The sequence below is a fragment of the Stegodyphus dumicola genome, chromosome 7 (genome assembly GCF_044657685.1).
Source record: "Stegodyphus dumicola isolate Sdum_Otavi_A_Nest chromosome 7, ASM4465768v1".
NCBI classification, from domain to species: domain Eukaryota; kingdom Metazoa; phylum Arthropoda; class Arachnida; order Araneae; family Eresidae; genus Stegodyphus; species Stegodyphus dumicola.
Window position 1 is genome coordinate 187,139,677 of NC_140774.1, and position 16,496 is coordinate 187,156,172.

At 33.9% G+C, this 16,496-nt stretch overlaps 1 protein-coding gene across 1 annotated transcript in view; it reads right to left on the reverse strand.

Moving 5' to 3' along the window:
* Window positions 1–16,496, reverse strand: part of LOC118195752 (uncharacterized) — a 127,700-nt gene that overhangs the window by 36,241 nt on the left and 74,963 nt on the right. The window contains exons 3-8 of the mRNA XM_085821166.1: window positions 13,551–13,627; window positions 11,711–11,809; window positions 10,023–10,211; window positions 9,639–9,748; window positions 6,705–6,822; window positions 3,610–3,817 (exon numbers count right to left, since the gene is read on the reverse strand). Of these exons, the coding sequence (XP_085677292.1) occupies window positions 3,610–3,817; window positions 6,705–6,822; window positions 9,639–9,748; window positions 10,023–10,211; window positions 11,711–11,809; window positions 13,551–13,627 (801 nt within the window). The remainder of the gene's footprint in view (window positions 1–3,609; window positions 3,818–6,704; window positions 6,823–9,638; window positions 9,749–10,022; window positions 10,212–11,710; window positions 11,810–13,550; window positions 13,628–16,496) is intronic.

A 16,496-nucleotide genomic window follows, 5' to 3' on the forward strand; every position in this document is an offset into this window, starting at 1 on the left:
GAAGTATAAGATGATCCTTAGAATATTATAATTTATAAAAGTGTCTCCACTTGAAAGAAGTTAGAGAAGTGCTGTACAAGAAGGTTCATTCTGAAGCTTCTGTAAATTACAGAAAAAAAAAAAAATTAACAGAAGATTTTTCGTAAAATGTTAAACAGTCATATCATCAGAACCTCAAATGAATATGGCATTGCATTCTTAATTCAGTTTTAGAAGAAAATTTTCTTTAAAAATAAAGAGATTATGCATATCCCTCTAAAGTTTCTATTAGAATACCGGTATTCGTATTATCCTTTTCGCTGCGCTGATATTTTGTACACGGAAAATTCAACAACTTTTTACTCCCTTGTACGAAGTAAAAAGGAAGTACTATAATCGCGAAAAGTTTCAGGCAGCATATTTCAACGAAAATATCCATTTTGACCGCTTTCGAATGCAATTTAACGTTGTTTTTGCTTGATATGTGTACGTAAGGACAGAATAAAATACTCTTTCCCTTCAAAAAAATTATAAAACTGCTTTAAAATAAATTCTGAAGAGAATTTTTCGTGGCGTTTGTACGAACGTATGTACATACGTGCGTACGTACGTATCTCGCATAACTCAAAAACGAGTAGCCTCAGAACGTTGAAATTTTGTATATAGGACTGCTATGACATGTAGATGTGCACCTCGTATTTTGGTTGCAATCGGTCGCACCAAACGTACATAAATATATTTATATATATATCCACTCTGTTACCCGGCTCAGTGATCTCCGTTTCTTTACTCTTACATGTTTGTAAATTGTACATTTTTTGCTTTAAAAATGATTGAATTATGTTGTTTTTATCTTTCGGTTAAGGTTTTTAATCCTTTCGTAATTCTGAAAGCAATATTTGTACAATTATGAACAATTTAAAAGCTGTTTAAGTGTGGTTAAGTTTTAAATAACATGGCGGACATGTTTGTTTACATTTGAAACAGCTGAATTGTAGATTTATTGCCAATCTAAAGAGACTAAGCTTCGCAACACAAAAATAAAGCCTTCATTTATTATTGCGAATTAAATCATGCTTAATCCTTTCTGGAATTTTTTCGAGGAAATAAGTGTTTAAGATTTACTTCGTACTTTTTAATGCAGATATTTTGAGTTTTTATGTATTTTTGCCTTGTCACGAAGTGAGAGCTGAATTAATTGAATGAGAAATACTAAATCGTCTGTGAAAAACTGTTCCTTTTCTGTTTTGTTTGCTTAATTTCTTTCATACAGCGTTTTAGCTTTATTATAGTATTTGAATAGAACATGTGGCAACGATAATTCTTCAAATGATATAAATTTTGTGCATTCAGAGTGTCATTATAGTAAACAAATATAGTGAATTTTAAAGAGTGCGTTTATTCTATTGTGGTTTATGCGCTGTCGACGAAGTAGATTTAATTCAATCCAATCAATTTAAATGAAATTCAAGAAAAAATGCGTATAATTTAATATTCCGTACAAGGAAGTCATGTGGTGTACACATCAGATTTTTTTAATTTGATGGCAAAATACCTCAATTCCTCAAAATCAAATTGCCATAGCTTATTATTAAATTCACAGTATAAGAATACAATTTGCCATAACTAGTGCGCATATTTCTTTTTCCTAAAATGATGCAAGCAATTTAGATGTAATTCCAATATTCTCTACCTAATGCATATATAATAGTTTTAGACTAATTCGGCGTCAGTGATGCGAGCAGATATACATAGCATGTCGTCAGAAGTGCAGTTTGAACGTAGTAGTTATTATAAATTATTAGAAATGCTCTTGAATGCAGCATAATTATGCATCATTTTAGAAATTTGTTTTCCTCGTACCGTCAGTTCCTATATAGACGATCATTCACACTGGCAAAGATAAAATTCAAATCTTCAATTGTGCAGCATATGCACACATGCTTCGAGTACCCCCTTCTTTTGGCGAAAGGGTGATGTATTGAAAATCGCATTAGCTTAAAATTTCGAGTCCTTCCGTTGTATTATGAATCACGAAACTTTTCTTCAAAATTCTATCTGAGGATTCCCAATATTTAGCACTTACTTTTAGCGAACTGGGATTCCAACTCAAAGAGAATTGAATCTCCTAAATGTAAGCAGGAATAAAACGTTATAAGGAATTTTATCCATCCTTCCAGCATTTTCCATTTCTCCTTCCTTCCAGCATTCCAGCATTTCTCCTTCCTTCCAGCAAGGTGTAAAGATTTCATGGTTTTAATGGTCTAAAGGTCCACTTAGTGTTTTGGAGAGATCCAGGTTCGAGTCTCGGCGAGGACATAACACATTTTTCACATCTTTTGCTTCAAAATAACCTAATGATTCTACAACGTTTTAGAAATTATGCATTTTAGAAGGCATTTAATATTCTTAAATTTATCAAGATATTTTTCCTTGTTGGCAAATACATAGTTTTACATATCTAGTATCAAAGTATATACAGAAGTTTGAATTATAGCCTGTCAGCTTAGAAGGGGAAAAATAATATGGCCACCAACAGCCTAGTATTTAAGTACGCTTGAACATTGCTGTAGTAGTTCGAACTGGGATCCGGTTTCGGCATGTGTACTGACTCTAGGACAATATAAATATGTACCGTTTTCCATTAGAAAGTCCTTCACAAAAGCATCCCTTCTTTTAGGGAGACACTTTTGTGAGCTTTGTCATATTCAGTGAAGTAAACAATAGAAAATTACTTTGGACTTCGCCATTTTCTAGGTTTAAACGAATGAGTTTGCGAAGCTAGTGGGCGAAGTATATTTATAGTAGTATTATGCAGTATATTTATAGTTGCAATTTCATTATGTACCAATTGCACATTGTATTATAATCGTCAGAGAATCTCAGTATTTGCTATCATATGTACTAATGCCTGGACGGTTGGGTGAGCGTTGTGTGGAGGGCGCTTTTGGTCAGTTTGACTGCCCTCTGGATGGTCCGAGCGTTGGGCCTCGGCTTTTGGTGCTGGGCGCAAATATGGCTCCTACACATTGGCTCTAGACAGTGGTGGGCACGGTGCAATACCGATTAACCATTATGGTAAAGGGACAGTGCCCGTGCTCCCCGTTACCTATACCTATACCTATTTGAATTCTTTACTTTTCGGGTGGTTTTAAAATCTCCTTTCTATGTATTTTTTTCTTCTTTTCTTTCCTCACTGGGTACGAGATACGTAATGTACGGTACTAGAAATGCATTTCATTAGACATAGTAACGATGCAAATGTTTCGAAAAATCATCAATTAGATACATTATAAATCATATAAATTTATGTATTGTAAAATACATCAGTTAATAATATTATCAAAAATTCTTCAGAAGTCCTACGTAAGTTTATTTTTCGCATAAATCATTTTTCGAAGAAGTTAAACGATAGCCATCGAATAATGCAACTACAAATGATTTTTAATCAGAATCTTCAAACTCTGTTCCTCTCGTATGGCCAGCTATGGATGGAAATGAAATTTGTCTTGCTGAATAACATAATGTTTCTTCAATTGGAGAGTAAGTGATAAGTGACGGAGGACGTGGGCACTGTCCCTTTGCCAAGACAATTTTCAATTGGAAAGTAGTTAGAAATAGTAAACTTACCATTGTGTGACTGTGTAGACGATGAACTTGTCGTTGGGGCTAGCGTTCTCTCTAAGAATGCATCGGCCTGTGATGGCTTGGAATGTAACCTGATCTTTGAAGTAGAAAGAAGTCCCGTTCACTGTAATGTGTTCCCATTCTCCCTGAGACCATTCTGGGAACCTACAGCGGGCGGCTTCTACTTGAGCTGGTAAGCTCCTTTCTGGAACTGAGAAGAAAAAAAAAATTGAAGAAAACAATTACTTCAGCGGAAATTTATGCTGAGTGATATATCATGAAATTGAATTTTAAGACTGAAAAAAAGTACTTTTCAATCTTTTAAAACAGACAGATAGAATCAAATGAAATGGCACTGTGCTTTCTCAGATTTCAAACCTTTGAGTTACACTTTTCACAGCGCTTTATAAACGATTCGAAAACATGAAACATATCATTTTGTGACACCCCCTTGGCCTGTAGTGCTAAAGATTTGCCTCTCTTTACCACTACAGGCGTGGCACTTTTCGCTTCCTTGTCTAAGAAAATCTCTTCCCGCATAGTTATCTTTTAAATGTTGAGTACCTGCAGAAATCACATTTCATTACAGGCTATATTTGGGATATTAGACAGATCGATTTTAGACAGCACTGTTACAGCAGCAACACATAGCACAGAGCAAAATCGCTGTTTCTGAGCGAATTCGGTGTTATCTTCTTCGTGGCTCTATGTAAATGATTTTTAATAATACAATGACCGTTTACTGGCTGCCTATGGGTGTATAATATTGACTCCCTAACCACAGAAGAAAATGTAACAGAACATGTTTATTAAATTATTCTCGAGTTAACGCTTTGAAATGCCTGTATCATTGGAATACTGAAGTACGAATAAATGTTTCATCGGCATAAGCATGCTTAAGTATTTTAAGAGCTTCTTTACAGCTCTTTCCGAATTCAACATAGAATTTAATCGTATGTCTTGTCGTATAGTCAAAGAAATATCTTTCTCATACACTTCGACAAAATATACTAGGTAACTTTAATCGCTGTGATCAAACATTATTGTTTCTAACACGCCAGTGTAAAGTTTCGTTCAGACGAAGGCTTTTCTATCATAAGGCTTTATGGATTAAGGCATAACAAGTCATTAAATCCGTTGATACTTGTTTAACAGGATTTAAACCATAGCCAGACAGGGAAAGTAAAGTTGCGCATGCGTAAGTATGCAGCTGACTCAGCGAAACCGTTAGCTTGTATTTGCTTTGCTATATGAACCGACTGGTTCATATACCAAGATGACATAAAGATGAAAAATTAGAACATGTAGGCAAAAATTTTAAATAAGTTTTCATAAGTTTTAAGTAACAAGGTCTAATTGCCTAGCAATGGAGCTCGGTGTATGCATCTCATGACCGGAAAACCTTCATGTGAACACAGCCTTACCTTCACAAAAACCAGGATAGGACTGCCACATCTCATATAGGAAAAGAAAGACAAAGCTCTTTGTCTTGTATGACGTTTTACTTTTCCCTAAGAAAAAGACTCTTTAAATTTTTTAAATCGAAGCACTAGCAGAAATCTGGCATTACAACAATTTATGAAGTAGAATCTCTGTACTCTTAAATGGCATTCATTTAATAAATTTTTTTGAACGTGTGCACGCATAGTTTTTACGGCTCTAGTGTAGAATTGGGTGCTCCTTCGATTGGCGACATTTTTTTTTTTTTAATTTTGGCGATGAAACCTCATTTCTGGCTACCACGATAATTTTAACTTTGTTTTAGCTTCCCGATTTTATTTAAATGAAAATAGATTGATGTGTACATGAACATATTTAAAGCAGTGCGCAATGCCTAGTTTGTGCAATTCTAGGATTTTTTTTAAGTAAAAACAAATCGATGTGTACATGAACACAGATCTTGTGCAATTCTTTGACTTCTTATTTTGGTTCTGTGTAGCGGCCATCTTGAAATTGTGCAATCTTGAATTGTGTGAAAAAATCTTGAATTGGCGCCGATCTTGGCGTCAAAAAAGGAATCTTCAATAAACAAGGGGCACCCAATAGTAAACTTTTACCGTTTTTACAATCTTGGTTACAGAGAAAGACACTCTCCTTTGCTGTGATACAACTGGCTTACATTTAACATACCCTAAAACGCAGTATATTTTGTTTTTACTAGTTAGCCCTTTGTGGCACAGTGTGTCCGGTCTGGACTTTCCTTCTGTACGCACAGAAAAATTGAATGAAAAAGGATTTATAGGTTACTCTGAACCTTCTTTATTTATAGTAGATGGCAGCTCAACACAAACCAGTCCATATATTTTAGCCATGTTTAGTTTTTTAAGACCTTCATTTTTCAAAGAAATCTTCCAGATTTTTTTTTTTTAGAGTATAAAAGGAATTGTTTGAAAAGAAATTTCTATGTTATTTTTTGGCTGTATCTCCATATTCTATATTAGTTTTAAATTTTTACCTTGAAATCTTGCTTAAAATCAAAAAGCGAACCCTAGGTGTGCCCAGAATGGGCTCACCGATAATCTAGGACAAGTGAGAGTCTATATTCTTTGTTTCTCCGCATTTCATCAGTCAGTTCATTGACAACATTGCTCGTTTCAGCACTCTTTTCGAAGCTCTATTCAATCAGTGTGTCACTTCGGGCACACCCACAGAATTAAAACGATAAGTGCTATTTTCACAAAATTTTACTAGTGTACTCTTCTAGGTCTAATTAGACTGCCTACCTTTTTTTTTTATCAAAACTCCGACTTTAAAAGGTAGCGTGCTGGAAAGGGTTAATGCTATATTTGCATTATAATGCCACCTAGTGCCACCATTTGCTAACTAGAGACGTGACAGATCTATTTATTTACGAATGCAAATTTGGAGAGATTTTTTTATTTTCTACTGCGCATCTTTTCTGCTATATCTATTAAGGTATTTGGATTATAAACTTCCGAAAACTCGGAGGGAATTATGAATCAACCTGTACTTCAGATGGCTTTTATCGATGAATCGAAATATTTACAATGAAGGGAATTAGTTAATCGATATATTTCTACTACATCGATAAATTAAAATATTTACAAAGGACTACATCAATGAATCGCAGTACTTACGCGGGTTGAGAACAAGAGACTCGTATCCAATGGTGGATGATGTGAGTTGATTCGTACAGGTAGAATCTGCCGCTAGTGAAACATAAACTCGGCCAGTGATTTCATCTGTTCGATACAGCTGGAAGAAAACATGAAAAAGTGAAATAAAATTCATTTCTGGCGTTAAAATCACTAAACTTCAAAGGAACATTAAAAGAAAATATTTAGGAATTCATTTCTGATGTAAAAATTTTAAAATTATTATTTTTACAAAATAACAGCCCATCTTTCGGGCATATATTATTATGTACGTCATTTAAATCATGCAAATCATGCAAATCATTGCTCATTTTCTGACTGACTAAGGCATTATTTCTCCTACATTTATAAAAAGTAGCAGATATGATTTAGAATCTCAGAGAAAAAAACTCAACAAGCCATGATGTTTATCAAAATTTGTGAGATAGTATACAAACTATTATTTTTGTGATAGAATAATATATTTCAGTTTATTTGTCTAACTATGAAATAATTCCTTTGACCATAATTGTTGTATTTGCAAAGTTCAATTTATTTCTAGGTATCTGTGGAAAAAATTGTGGAAATTGAAAGGTAGAAGAATAGTGAATATTCCAAAGAAGGATTAGATAATTTATAACATGGGAAACTTAGCTGCAAATGCTCAGATTTTATATTTGCTTCATATATGTATTTGGAGCAAAAAAAATAAAACGACATTTTCCGTTTATGTCCTTCCTAAATACAAGGTATTCATAATTAAAATTTACCTGTTCAGAGTTGCCTCCAGCTGTAACCATTCACCAGAATGGTGTGAAACTTTGACATAACAAAGGACAAGCAAAAGACAAATTAGTTACAAATATCGTTGCTAGAATGCGTATATTGTGAAACGCACACAGTTCACATAAAACATTTTTCGACATCACGCAATAGCTGTTGTAAAGCCTGCAGACATTCTCAGAGAACTTGTTTTCAATGTGTACGCCACTCGCAATGACCTTAAGTTTATAAGATCGCGCTTTGTTAGTTAAATTCTTTTATTTAAATGCCGATTCCGCACCAGCTGCTTTAACCTTTTTTAGGAAGTATTAGTGTTTAACGCTAATGAGCCATCCACTGTTTTTAATTATTTATTTTGTTAAGTGCCTTTCCTATATACATTACGTCAAACAAAATGATTCACATTTTTCTGATGAGAGGTTACGGCTGTAGGAAATTCTGAGTAGGTAGGTTTAATTATAGGCACTCTGTCATATCCATCTTAGATGCGCACAGTGATAAATTTAACACTTACTTTTCACTTTTATGTTAAAGAGGAGAAACATATTAGATTTTCCACGGCTATGGTATTCAACCTTTTTTTTTTAAGCTCCGTTTCTAAAAAATTTAAGGTCGTCTTATTTGTCGAGCCAATACTGTATTTAAATATGCTAAATATGTTCGTAAAAGAAATTAAAGTATACTTCCATTCACTCCTTTCAAGTGAAACTGGTATCCGGTACAGCCGCTCTGATCGGTACAGTGGTTACCAATTCTGGATATAAGTATAATGGTTACCGATATTGGATATCGATATAGTGGGTTACCGGGCTCGAATTCCAAAGAAGGCTTGGTTATTTGTAAGGTCTGTGCAAAATGGGAGAACTTAAAATACACTAAGACCCCGCTTAACGCGGGGGATACGTTCCATCAAAGTAGAGCGTAATGCGAAACAGCGCTAAACGAGGCTATCTTAACATGTAAATAATGGGGTTAGGGGAAGATAGGTAGAAAATTGGTTAATTATTAAATTTAATATAAAAATAAAACCAAATATTCATTTCTTACAAAAATAAAACAATATAAACGAATATACTTATAAAAACAAATAAAATTCTAAGTCAGTCAGATCATTCAGTCTATTCTGTGTTTCCAATTTTCTGATTTTTGTCAAGAAGACATTATGATAGTTTGGCTTAATGGCATATTACGCTCAATTTCGTCGTCAATTCATACAGACAGTCGTTTTCCCATTTCCTCTATAATGTTATTTCTAGAACAGTTAATTCTAGTTGCAGAGCTTGACGTAGCTGCAGTTGCCGATGACAGTATTTTTTCTTTATTCTTAAGAATTGTCCTTATTGTTGAAGTTACCAAATTCAATGCAGCACTAATTTAAGATTGAAGTTCACCAGAATCTAATCTTCTAATCACTTGCATTTTAGTTTCCAGTGAATTGCTTTCTTTGCTTGTTTTTTATTATAACCCATGATAAAAACTAAAGATCATAATATTTGTCACTGTATTAATCATTATAGTATTATATAAATTTATGCTTACAATAAGGTCAACAAATGTTTCAAATGATAAAAATGTGTCCGTAATGCACCGTACCAAGCAAGAAACGCAACTACACTGTTTCGGATATGTTATTTGGAAACCTAGCGTTGCGCACAATTTCGGGGAATCCCCGTAGTGCTGCGAGCAATTTCGAGGAATCCCCGGGTTGAAAAATAAAGAGCGCTAAACTGAAACAGCGCTAAACGAAACAGCGTTAAGCGGGGTCTTACTGTACTGATAAGCTGAAAGGCCTATGGAGGGATCTGGTGGTAAAGGAAGAGGGAGGAGAATCTAGGACACGTCTTCCAGGGTATCCATCAAAATTGAGACTTAAACTCCCTTTTCTGACAGGTGTATTTCAATGGCCCCGTAAGGCGCTTCGTGGTGAACGAGACTACTTAATGAAAGATAAGTATTGGTCGTTCTCGCCAAATGCATTAAGTTGAAAATGGCCGGTCATTTTGAACAACAACAGTATTAGAAAGATCTTTTTTTCACAAGATGAAAAACATAATGACCATCTCTAGCATCTTTACCAAGAGGGGGATACAAAATTACTAGAGAACGCAGTTTTATTTCAATATAAATTAATTGATACATTATCAATTTACTTACGCCACATCTGTACTTGGGTCGTGCTTCTGGTTCGTCTCTGAGATCCATCAAGGTGATGTACCGGTCACCGTTTGCTCCTTCCCAGTCGCCAAGACAAAGAAATGATATGGCTGAAAGATTAAAAACAAGAACTGCATTTTCTAAAGAATAATTCGTGGAATACTTCCGATTTTAAAAAGTGGCCTCGATCGCGTTTCTTAGTACGTAGGAAGAAAAGTTTAACAACAGCTTTCTCTTTGTGAGGTGGAACAAACTAACAACTAAATCAGTATAATAGTATAATGTTTCATAAAAACAGCAATATTTAAGAAAATACCTTAAATACGTGAAATATAACTTCAGTAAATTTTTATGAGATCGATAAGGAAGGAGTGGTATACTTACTCATTTCTGGGAAGGAACACTGGCGGAACCTGACGTTGAGTCCATTTCCGTTGGGACAGTTGCTAAGCTCGGAGAAAGGTTGATCACACTGGAATTCACCACGGTTTGCGGAGTACGTGAATCTGAAACGTCCGATGATGGGACAGAAGAGTTCCTCTATCGTCATCATTGTCCCAGCATCGTGCTTGCCTAAGAAAAGTTATATAATTTGAATGTTTGTAATTCTGAGAAAAGTTATATAATTTGAATGTTTGTAATTATGAGAAAAGTTATATAATTTGAATGTTTGTAATTATGAGAAAAGTTATATAATTTGAATGTTTGTAATTCTGAGAAAAGTTATATAATTTGAATGTTTGTAATTATGAGAAAAGTTATATAATTTGAATGTTTGTAATTATGAGAAAAGTTATATAATTTGAATGTTTGTAATTCTGAGAAAAGTTATATAATTTGAATGTTTGTAATTATGAGAAAAGTTATATAATTTGAATGTTTGTAATTAAGTGACTCAAAAATTTCTCAAGAAGACTTTTCAGTATGCAATGATTCTTAAAATCTGGAACGGAAAGAACACTAAATACTTTTTTTTTCTTGGAATGTTTTGAATAATCATGCAACTAAACTCCTCAGTATACTACAACGGTTCTTTTCGAAGCATTATATATGCTGAAATGCATGGTATATAAATCATCGCATTTTCCATACACACTAGTTATCTTTAATTAAAGAAAAATCACAAAAATGACAATTACGCAAAAAGTTATATGTAGAATTTAATGAAACTGACCGACAGTATGCAACACATAGTAAGGTATAAAATAACATGGAGTATAATCTTTCCTAGAAGCAATACAGCACATATAGCGATAAGTGATTCTGTCAATTATGCGGTCTATCAGTTCCATAGGAAATGAGAGCCACTGCTCTTGCAAGGCAGTCGCAAGCGTGGCAATAGTCAGAAAAGGGATTAAGAGGAGCAATGTATATCCCTAAAGCCATCCCAAACATGCTCGGTAGGATTCAGCTGATTCTACATGCGCTGAATTCTTTGCTGCTGAAGATAATCATCCACCCTGCGAGCGAGCCCTGTGTCGTTCGCATTCGGAAATTTTGGGGTTCATATCCCGACGAGGCATAGTTCATTCATTCTGGTTTCGGCTTCGGGGGGAAAGAGAAAAAAAACCCTTACTATTTCTACATGGTCACACAGCGGGAGATTCACATGCAGATTGTTTATAAATCTTTGCAAAACAGGTGAATTTTTAGGGAAAACTTGATATTTTCCCCTAAAATCTCTTCCCCGTTCTGTACTTGAAAACTTTTCCTTGAGAAATGTTGCCATCAGATGGTGGGGAACATTTGTACATACATGCGTATTAGAAGGATTAGACGATTATTATTATGCGTATTAGAAGGATTAGACGATTATTATTATACGTATTAGAAGGATTCACATTGTGAGTATACATTTTGACTGGGTGGAAGTTAAATCTCCGCCAACATATTTTGCTGAATAATTGGCCTCTTTCCTTTTTCTCAAGTGTAGGAGTTCGTCCACGCATTTTATTGCGTTATTATGAAAGATTTTTTGAAATGCTAAATATTAAATCATAAACAGAAAATTGTTTTTTAATCTTTAAAAAACCTCAGAAGGTTATGTGGAAATCTCAAAATATTTTACTTACGAAAGAGCAAAATTTCTTTAAACCTCCTCTCCACAACTGCTCTTTCATCCGGACACGTGGCTCTAGCAGCTTCTTCATTGGTATAGCACCTTGCAAGCCCTACAGAAAAAGGAAAAGTTGTGGTAATCAAAAATTGCATTAAGGTAATATTTATAATAAAACGCAAGTCCCTTATTAACAGCAAAACAAATTTCCATTCTCAAGGATTAAGCTTCTCTTACCTGTTCAGGATACTCAAGAAAACAAAGCGAGCATAAACACAAAGTTATATATATATATATTGTTGTTTTAATTCTTTTTCCTTTCAAGTTAACTATTTTAAGTGCAAGTATTAAAGCGAATTCGATTGTAACGAATTAGTAACAATGTGCATAAAATATGACAGTTTTTTTTATTTCTGAATTTTAAATTTGTTTCTATACTCAGGTACACTATCGTAAAAAATCGGCGACTTAAATAAAAAAAGAACTTTCGTTTTGCAAAGACATAAAAAATATATTTAGATTTAAAAAATGGGCAATTTTGAACCAACGTGAAATTTTATCACCAGAAAGCATATATTATTTTCTTCCCTACGTGAAGCCACGTAAAAATAATTATAACCTTCAATGCAGGAAATGTTATTCTATAACTTTTACCAGTTGATTGTCTATAACTCACTATGTTGAAACTCTCGCCAAATGATTCATATCACGTGCTCGAAACCAGAACTTTTATAGAACTAGTTATGTCCGGTGTAATGAAAAATGTAATCGGTAACTTCTCTTCTGTGTGTTGTATGTAATTAGTTAGTCATGAGTGTAGTAAATTAGAAATATGCTATTATTCTAGAAGTACCTTAAATTGTTTTCAGTCAATAAAAATAACCCCGGTCTCTTCTGGATTAAAAGAAGAAAGATCTTTCGACAAGGTAAAATTTTTTACCCGTATTCTTGGTATCTATCTTGATGTGACAGGATGACAGAGATATGATAACTTTTCATTCTTTTCTGGGAATGAACTGTAACAGTTGCTAGTTCCGTAGTGCCTATACATGGAAAATATTGCCAACCCCTAAGTCACGACCTTTTTAGCCCAAAGGGGCGTTATCCCAGAACGACTACCATTAGTCTCGAAATGGCATTGTAAATGGCTATCGCCTTGTATTTAAAGAAATAAATAATGAAGAATCTACATGAATATATGTATTTTTCTCTCATTGTGAAATCAAATTTTGAATAACGTAGTCCTCCACCCGGCGCCTGAAAGCCGGAATCTTGAATTTCGAATTTGTTTTATTATCTGTTTCATATTTTTTTTTTTTTAACTTTAACGAATTTTTGATTAAGAAACTCAACGATTTCAAATCTAGCAGGGGCAACACACTGTTCGGAATAAAGTATTTTTATCTCCAGCGCGCGAAGCTGTCTATCGGAAATTTTAAAGATATGCTATTTTTAAATATTTTTAGCCCAAAGGGGCGTTAGTCCGAACACTTTCGAAACGTGTATGTATGTGTGAATGAAGAAAACGCCCCTTTGGGCGTAATATAAAATCTGAATGCTTTCAGATTTTTTTCCTTTAATTTTTTTAATTTACATACCATATAAATGCACAATTAAGTATTTTTATTATTTAAAAAATTTCCGTCTTATGATCAGATGATTTAGTGTGCAAATAAGAAAATTTATGTCAATTAATGGATAAAGTTAGAATCTGAAAAAAACTAGATTATACTTCTTTTTAGATTACTAAGGTAATAATTTATTGATATGCATAAAAAGGCAATAGGGTGTGCAAACAATGCGCTTATCTACGATATTGCATTCAAATACAGACACACGCAAATAAATTGTCTTACCTTCTGTATGTATTTGTATGACATTTATAGATTTTAGTGTGATATGAAAACACCTTATGCAATCTTCGCCACCCGTTCTGAAACGAAAACACAGCATTAATTACATGACAAAAAGAAAAAAAAAAGATGTTTACATGATCACTATTTACAATAATTTGCCTGATTTTAGTGTATTTGATATTTAAAATGCATTTAAGAAAAGGGCATGATGGAAAAATTTTTAAATTCAAGTTAAGAGAATTTTGTAAATGCCATTATACTTAGAACTGAAATGAGATGGATTTAACATAGCGAATTCAGAAAGCCTTAGATTAGTTTGAGAAAATGGGAAATATCCTTTAGTTTAGTCCTTTAGTTATCCAACTGTATAAAGTGTTCTTTTAAAAATTCAACATACTTTGCTATGAAGGACAAAGCAAAAGAACTTGTAAAATAAAATAATGCTTAAATATACTCAAATTTCTGCAGAATTTTTCACAGCTTTTGCAGCTTATGAAATGTAGATTCCTTAACATTGCGCCGCCTGTCCCCCATCTTCCGCATGAATATTTACAATAGATATTATCAGTAAATTTCTCAAGTGTAAATGTTTACACTGATAAGTCAAATAAAAAAGATACTTATCTATTATACCGTAGGCGGAGTTTACGCCAATGGTCGCCCATCACCAATCCTTACTGCGTAATTCTAAAACACACGGTCATCCATAATTGGGCGCTAAATCGCGCTACTTGGCCACTCGAGCGATAAGACGTAAATAACAAAAAAAGTTCTTATCCAAATAATAACTTAAATTAAAATCACTTTTGATGATATTGTAAATGATAATTAAATATATATTAAAAATTTATCTTACAAATGTATGTGTGCATGTGACTATATGGCAAAGCCTTGAGGACTATCTGCCTAAAGGGAGGGATACCTTCGTGGAGAACTCTGTAAGGGAAACTGGCTCGTAGACACGTTACACGTGGGGAAAACCGCGAAAACGCCCACGCAGCCAGCCCGTTCGTGGGATTCGAACCTCGGACCGAGTTACCAGTGTTCAGCGACTCTACCGCTCAGCCGTTGGTGGGCTTTATCTTACAAATGATTTTCTTTTATCGAATATTTCCTCTAATTTACGAAAACTTACTTTAGTACATTTAATTTTTAGGAATTTGCAATGAAACAGTTTTCTTCTGGTCTGATTATTCTAAGCAAATGTATGTGTTTTGAGTAATATAAAGATTTACACGGGAATATCAGCACAAAGTCTGAATTAAAAATTACTTTGGGGGAGCCCTTTTTCTTCTCATTTATCTTTCAGATATCCGTCTGTAGCAGACTGAATGTATGAATTGTAAATCTAGTATAAAATTATATGTTTTCATTAATTGTTTAATTACTAATCAAAGCAATGTTAAATCAAGCTATCATCATACTTTAAATATCTTAATTAAAATATTTTTGCTTTCGATATTAAAACTAAAAACTGACAGTGTTTTGAGTTGCTCCTTTTGTTAAACATCTTATTTAGAAGAAAAATGCAATAATTTATATTGTACCAGTCTCAATAAAAGTCAGCTTTATACGTAATCGGGCCTGGATGTTTGTAGGTAGTTTACGGTAGAAGATAGTATAAGTTTTCCTTTAAGATGGCCCGTCATATATAAACTTAATTTATTGCAATAAATTAAATTATCTGTACGTATCTCACTAAGTTGCTAAGTAAATATGATTTTTTTTTCGTAAAACTAGAAATAAGTGATATATTATCTTAATTATTTAAAGAATAAGTGATAATTATCTCTATTAGAGGAAAAAATTAAAAATTATTTTAATGTACTGTAGAGACATTAGGTATTTTTTGAAAGAGGAAAGATGAAAAATGAGCACTGTACTGGCCGGGACTCGAACCATCGACTTCTCGATACGCACCGAGCGTGCTGACCATTACACCACAAAAGCATGCTAAGAAGACGGGAAAAATATCTTATAGTGTTTTTCAATTATTAGCCTGTCTATACAGCCCACCAGTGGCCGAGTCGCTGAACACTGGTAGTTCGGCCCGAGGTTCGAATCCCGCAAACGGGCTGGCTGCATGGGTGTTTTCGTGGTTTTCCCCATGTGTAACGTGTATACGAGCCAGCTTCCCTTAGAACGTCCTTCACGAAGGCATCCCTCCCGTTAGGCAGATAGCCCTAGTGTGCTTTGCCATAATTAAATACACCAACACCAACACCTGCCTATACATGATGCTTAGGATTTCCATAGTACATTTTAAGGAAATACGAAATCGTCTTATACTTGAAATCCTTAATTGCCCTTGAAATAGTTTCATTAAAATTCTATGTATCTGAAACATATTCAGCTATTTATTTGTTTTCCGTTAACCGTAAATATACTATATTATACCTACCTTAATTTGAAAATTAAAGAATAGAATAATCACCTCTGTATCAAAAGCAAGATCACATAATATTGCTGAAAAATAATGCGGGTAGGTTACTCAATCGGATAAATTCAATTAAATATAACAGACTGAATAATACCAGCTACGGATATTTATAAACCAACATAATTGTTCTGATGACCTTAAAACTATCTAAGCTATTGGCTTTCTTTCCGATTCAAAGAATGGTTGTTCCAGCACTTTATCTTTACTATCTGAAGCCATAGTAGTCTATTACACATTCCAGTTAAACTTAAATTAATTCTATGACAAAAGAATTCTACTAGTTTAATACGAGAATTTAACCTTTATCCTTCGTAGAGGATGATAGTGGTTGTCAGACCACCTCATTCGTCCTTGGCTACTAACGAAGAAGAAATAGGCTACTTCTGTATTTGGATAACCAGGCAAACGCATGGCAAGTCTGGATCTAAAATCAAGAAGTCATCAAGGTTGGCCAATAGATAAGGAACTGTGAATGTAGAATACGCGGAAGTCTATTTGAATTGGAA